Here is a 6,769-nt window from a genome sequence, read left to right as displayed (position 1 = left end):
GCGATACAAATATAATGAAGCATAATATGTTTTCATATTAAAATAAAATGCATTTGTAAAGATAGTAAAGAAATACAAAACTTACAAATTGTGTCACTGCTTCATCTGACGTTTTCAGTACTGTGTCAAATTCTTTTATGCCTTCTACTATTTTCATTGGTAAAAACGGTGCGATGAGATCATCATTACTTTCAAGAGGGCTTTTTGCACGTCGTTTCATGGCATCTTCTATTTTACCTAAACGTTTGTTAATATTTCTCAATGTAATATGTACATTGTATGCTGCTTGCATACGTAACATTTGCTCGAAGGTTTCTACAATATGAGCGAGAATGTTTTTTTTATATAAAACTGTTCATATACCTTACATTTACAAAATGCTAATATAAAAAATAATAATTATAAAAAATAATAATTTACCTTTTATGTTAATACTTTGCAAGATTTCCGTTGATTGGGGATATCCTAAACAATTATAATAAAATTAATGCTCAGTATATTATACATAATGTTTATTTAAAAAAATTTATGTACCTTCTACTACAATGGGTACATTATTTATATCACTATATTGCTCCTCACATGTTAATACCAAAGGATCATTCTCCGTTTCTGTAAATATATTAACAAGATATTTTAGATAATGTGTGACCAATAAACTGGTTTTGTGTAACACAGTGTATGTAGGTTGCTTTCCAACAAAAGACACAAGTTGACACAAATATCATTCTATCTTTGTTCCATATTTAGTGAGTAACAAAGATAAGATGATACTTGTATTGATAAGATGACTTTGTCTCTTGTTGGAAAGCAACCATAGCTGGAAAGCACCTACTGATAAGGCTCTGATGATTTAATACAATATTACAACATAATACAAAAATTGTAGTTATTTTTCATAATTCAGACCAATGAGACATAAATAATACTTTTATAAAGTCATAAATATTATTGTGCACAAGCACTCCAACGAGATGTCAAAACTTATGTTAAAAACAAACTCTTAATAAATTTAATTTTTATTAATTAAAAAATAGTCTCGTAGATGAAGGAAGAGTCTGTGTGTATTAAGAGGTTACATGGTTAATCTGTTAAAGATTTTAAGATTAAGTTGCATAAAAATTTATACTCACCGACGAAAAGGTTATCCAATTTTATTTTGTAAGTTGCAAAACTCATTCGTCTTGTGCAATAAGAAAATGTTCCCCAATGAGAGGATTCTCTCATCAAACAAGACTGATGAGATTCGAAATTTACAAGAAAACATAAGGCAACTTTTTCGACAGAAAGTGTACAATAGTAATAGACATGTACAACAATAATTTTAGAATTATTTAGTATAAATTATACTTATTAAATAAGAACAAATTACCTGAAATTATAACAATCGTTTCTATATTATTTTATTCACGTGTCATAAAACCATGAGGGAGAAGAATGTAAACCGCATTATTACACGTCACGTTAGATGCGTTCGGGGAGCTTGCTATTAGTGCTACCGTGTCATTCTATCCTTGTTGTATATCTAAGGAGCGATAAAGATAGAACAACGCGGTAACGATGGTAGCGTGCTCCCCGAACGCACCCGTTATCTGGATGAATGTTGGTTCAGCCACAATAGACCGCGTAATTCAAAAGTTTAAATCCTTATCCTCTTAAAGAATATCTTAATCAATTTAATCCTGATATAAGAAATATAATATTCAAAATTTATCTACTTGTTTCATCATTAATCTACTTACCGGCTTTTAATACTTACCGGCTTACAAATTAATTCTGTACAATTAACAATAAGTGGCATATAACAATGCAATGTAACTATGTTAAAATAGTTATATATTGCATATGAAAATTGTAACATTACATCAAAATTACATAAATGTAATATTTCTTGTGTAACATGTTACATCCAAGTTACATTAATGTAATTTTCTTATAACCAGAAAGTAACTAACAATATAACAATTTCATTTACATGTTATATTGCATTAATAAAATAAAGATATTGTATAACCTCGACATTAATTAAATATAACATTCGTTATATTACGTGTTACTCCTGTATTACGTTGCAGTTACATTTTGTGTTTGCTGGGCATCCATGTCCTGACCGCATTAAACTATTGCTTAACTTGACGATCGAGCGCGCACGCGGTGACTCTGATGACTCCAACGATGTTCTTACAATTCATGCTTATATAATGTATCCTTATAGTATTCACAGTATATTATAACATATCTAGCAAACACCAAATAATAGTTATATAATTTTTATTTGTTGTTTATTGGATAATTTGTTGATAGATATTGAAACAATGCAACATTCGATATGCGATGAATATTGATGTAATGTAGTGAACCAGTGATAATTACTTTTACATTTTTAACAAAATGTTATAATGATTAATCCAACAAAAAAAAAATTAAAAAATCCAAGAAAATCCAAATTAAACAAATCGAATTACTAAATTTTGAGAGAAACTTTTAAAAAATATTAAAACAATAGTGTTGTTTCATCAAATGACATGGTTTCCTTGAACGAAATAAAAGTTTTATTTTCATTATTTTAAAAAATGATTTCCTTTAAGAATATAATATTTTAATGAAATAAAAAAATACCACAAAATTAACCCTTACCGTGTAACGTCGGGTCACTCGTGCCCTGGCAAAAGTGACTGTCCCCTGTAGCTCGAAGGGGGGTAGGAGGGGCGGGACCAAACTATACTGAAAAAAATTGTATACTACTAAGCTACTAGCTCCCCAAGCGCCAACGATCTAGTGTGTAAACAGCAGTCGTGAGAGCCAACCAAAATTTTAAAAGTGCACAAGTGACCCGACGTTACATGTTACGTTGATTTAAAATTGCAGGTGAGTAAAATGTTTATTTTAATTTGGATGTTTTTTTTACTAAAAATTTATGTGTTTTCATTAGAAATTGATAAATTAATCTTAGTTATCTATAAATATTAATCTATTAGAGTTTCCTAACCTAACTTTTAAGTAAACACTTAAGTGTTCTGTTTTCAAATTTTGATGTGTTTTTATTATTATTGTAAATTGAATTATTATTGTAATCAAAGTTTATGTGATTGTGATAAGAATTTCAATTTTATTTCTCAGATTTAATGTCGCAAAGAACAGATGCTGAAATTAGTCACGTTTTACGTGAACGAGATCACGAAGTTGATTACGGCGGCGATGCTACTGATTTCGAGGAAGATGAGGATTATGTCGAGGATATGGAGTCTAGCGGCACTGAAGTTTCTTGTAACGAGGCCGACTCTGATGATGATGTAGATGAGGAAGAAGAGAAGGAGGAAGAAGAGCAAGCACCTCAGCAAAGAAAGCGCAGATTTGCCCACGGCAAGGACAAGTTCAAGTGGAGTCTTGATGCTCCGGAGGCACGTGGTCGACATTCGAGAGCATCTCTAACGGTGCATTTGCATGCAGCTAAAGGCAACAGCTTAAATGCAACAAACCCATACGAATCTTGGAATGCGCTATTTTCGGACAACATGTTGGATCTAATTTTGAAACGCAGAAATTGAAAAATATAAAACTACTCACGTGATTGAAGCCGCTAATTCAGCAACGTTTTCTAATTTGTCGTTAAACGAATTAAAAGCGTACCTAGGTTTGTTGTATTATCAAGGACTAAATAAAAATAATCACGTGCTTCTTGAGAATTTGTGGTCCGATGAATTTGGCACAAACTTATATAAAACAGTGATGTCGGTGAGGCGTTTCAAATTTTATACCATAGCGGGCAGGCTTCGACTTTATGTATACGCGAGCTGAAAACTTTCCTCGGAATCCCAGTAACTGTTCATCTGTAGTAACATTGTCGCATGAGGTGTAATTACTTATACAATTTCTGATGAAAAGATCCCACAGTTCGCGTATGTGAGCCAGCAAATCGCTCGCGCGTCGTTCATCGGAGCTCGGCTTCGATTCGATGATAAAACCACACGACGTGAACGACGCGCGAGCGATTTGTTGGCTCCCATACGCGAACTGTGGGATCTTTTCATCAGAAATTGTATAAGTAATTACACCTCATGCGACAATGTTACTACAGATGAACAGTTACTGGGATTCCGAGGAAAGTTTTCAGCTCGCGTATACATAAAGTCGAAGCCTGCCCGCTATGGTATAAAAGTTTTATCGTTAAATGACTCGAGGACTTTTTACATGTTGAATGTGATTCCCTACACTGGTCGAGTTACTCCAGAGCGAGCCGAATCGGTACCAACATACTTCGTACGACGTCTATCTGAGCCGATACATGGTACTGGAAGAGTTATCACTTGTGACAATTGGTTTTCTTCTGTAGAATGCTTTCAAAAGATGTGTGACACTTATAATTTGAAGATGATCGGTACTTTGAGAAAAAATAAACGACAGGTGCCTGATACATTCAAGCGCACTGCTTCGGCTGGTACCATGAGAGTAGGTTACTCTGGTCAATTCTCCTTGACGTCCTATTGTCCGAAAAAAAACAAAATCGTGCTCTTGTTATCGTCGGTGCACAAATCGGTCAAAATGGACAGTGATAAATCGAAACCAGAGACTATTTTATATTACAACAAAAATAAAGGTGGGACAGATGTTTTCGACCAGATGTGCGGTAATTATTCGTGTGCACGAAAAACATCACGATGGCCGTTGCGTTTATTCTTTGGTATTATCGATCAAGCTGGAGTCAATGCCTGCATTTTATGGAATTTACTAGCTAATCACGATGTTTTGAATCGCAGCGCTTTTTTGGCTAAATTAAGTCTTGCTTTGATAAAGCCTCATTTGAATGATCGGATACAGCTAACACGACTGCCTAAAGCAACGAAGTCGAACATTCGGATTATCTTGGGAGAAAACGACGTTATAAATAATACTCTTCAGCCGACTAAAATGGATAAAAGAAAGCGCTGTGCTGTCTGCGATTCCAATAAGGATAAAAAAACGTTGCTTTGCTGTGCCAAATGCCGAATGCCTGTGTGTGAAGAGCACAGATACGAGTTATGTTTTGACTGTGCGCAATAATTTAGCCTCGATATTACTATAATTTTTTCATACTTTTGTATTTTTTTATAATTTTGTAATAAATAATTGTATTTGATGTCATTTTCATAAATAAAATTGATTAAAAATGAATAAAATGTGTATTTTACTGTAATTTGTACCTATTTACGTACTTTCAAAAAACGTGATTTTGATGCTCAAAACTTAAGCATCCCATTAATTTATACATACTTCTACTACTTTTCTCTTTAAAGTACTATTTTTAAGCTTTAATTTCCCGTTCGAATTTTTAAAATGCATTAATTTTTGACAAAGTTACGATTTTTTGAAAAAAAAATATTTTTCACGTTTTTATTTGTTTATATAAATATATTGTTTAAACAAATGAAAAAATCGGGAATATATCGATTGATCCTTAAAGTAGGATAGTTAATAAGGTAACATGAATTTTTTCAGATTTTTTAGAACACTTTAATGTACTTTTTTAAGCATCGGACACGAGATACCTGACGTTACACGTTTAAGGTGCCAGAAAAGACGTTACACAGTAAGGGTTAAACAAGTACGAATATTAAATCTAGAGAAAGTATTTTCTCCGAAAAAACGGTATAAGAAGTACAAAAAATATGCAATAAGACGAATTAATGATTGCCATTAACGAGTGCTATTCTAAATACTATTCTATAAGTATTATTGATGTAAAACATTACTGAATTTGAAATACAAGTAACTAGTAAAATAACTAGTAAATAAATAAAATATATTATATTCGTAATATTTTTTTAAATATTACTGCAATATTGCTAAAGTAATATTGCAAATTAATGTCACTGCAAAGTCTCTGCAACATTGTACTGCAATATGCAATCTTGCAACGTTGTAGCAATGTTGCTGCAAGCTTCTGTGCTGTATGGGCATTGCTGAGATTCGAGCCTGAGACCTCTCTCAGGTAGCAGACACGTCAAAATGACATCCAAATCTAAGTAAGTTCAGGATAAAAAATAACCAAGGAATGATAAAAAATATCGTGAGAATATCGTCAAAATGGTAGTCTAATGTCACAGATCGATGACGACATTTTAGACGACTTAATGACGTTTTATGACGTCTCTAAACGTCAATAATACGTTTTTAAGACATTATACAGAAACGTCATTAAGATGTCACAAAAAAAGACGTTTTAAAGACGTTGTTATTTAGTCACTTGACGTCATTTGACTAGTTATGACCAGTTTTTTACGTCATTTTGGCGTGAGTCTGTTACTTGGGTTGATTCTTGTGTCGTTCACCTTACCTACTGCGTCACTGTCACTTTGATTGAGAGACGCTTTATATTGTGTATATACATATGGTATATCCATATATAAAAGTATATGATTTATTTAAAAGAAGAGAATAGATTCTTTTAAAATATATGTTTTAAAAAGTATGTAGAAAGTATATTTAAGAAATATTTACATGTTTTAAAAGTAAGTAAAATAAATTATTTTGTAAATTTAAATAAATTTTTTTCTGATAATAAAAGAAACTTTAATTTAAAACATAAAAAAATACTTTTAATATTAGAAAATAATTTATTCAGATTTATAAAATGATTTACTTGTATTTTATTTACTTTTAAAACAAGCAAATATTTATTTAAACATTTTTAACATTTAAAAACTAATTTTCTCATTGTAAAAAAATCATTTGTTTATTCTTATATATATAGATATTTTAAATCAAAGAAATCACTTTTTTTATTTGTAAA

General features: G+C 31.6%; 2 protein-coding genes and 1 long non-coding RNA gene across 5 annotated transcripts in view; 2 read left to right on the top strand and 1 right to left on the bottom strand.

Moving 5' to 3' along the window:
• Nucleotides 1–6,769, top strand: part of LOC116853261 (anoctamin-1) — a 160,758-nt gene that overhangs the window by 3,880 nt on the left and 150,109 nt on the right. The gene's annotated exons all lie outside the window — the stretch shown is intronic.
• On the bottom strand, nucleotides 12–1,517 carry LOC116853263. Of its 2 annotated transcripts, XR_004379942.1 has the most exons (4): nucleotides 1,373–1,517; nucleotides 535–612; nucleotides 421–465; nucleotides 12–237 (listed from the first exon to the last, which is right to left on the bottom strand). It is a non-coding gene; the product is annotated as an uncharacterized LOC116853263 (long non-coding RNA). The 2 variants fall into 2 exon arrangements; XR_004379941.1 differs by lacking the exon at nucleotides 1,373–1,517 and having other exon boundaries at nucleotides 535–1,327.
• Nucleotides 2,497–3,848, top strand: LOC116853262 (protein bfr2-like). Its single transcript, XM_032834244.1, has 2 exons — nucleotides 2,497–2,868; nucleotides 3,121–3,848. Exon 2 carries the CDS (start codon nucleotides 3,126–3,128, stop codon nucleotides 3,546–3,548), a length of 423 nt encoding a protein of 140 aa, XP_032690135.1. The 5' UTR covers nucleotides 2,497–2,868; nucleotides 3,121–3,125; the 3' UTR covers nucleotides 3,549–3,848.

This window comes from Odontomachus brunneus, unplaced genomic scaffold (genome assembly GCF_010583005.1).
Source record: "Odontomachus brunneus isolate Ranch 3 - 2012 unplaced genomic scaffold, Obru_v1 Obru_scaffold_297, whole genome shotgun sequence".
NCBI classification, from domain to species: Eukaryota; Metazoa; Arthropoda; class Insecta; order Hymenoptera; family Formicidae; genus Odontomachus; species Odontomachus brunneus.
Note: the sequence above shows the minus strand (reverse complement) of the source record. Positions and strands in the feature narration are given on the sequence as shown.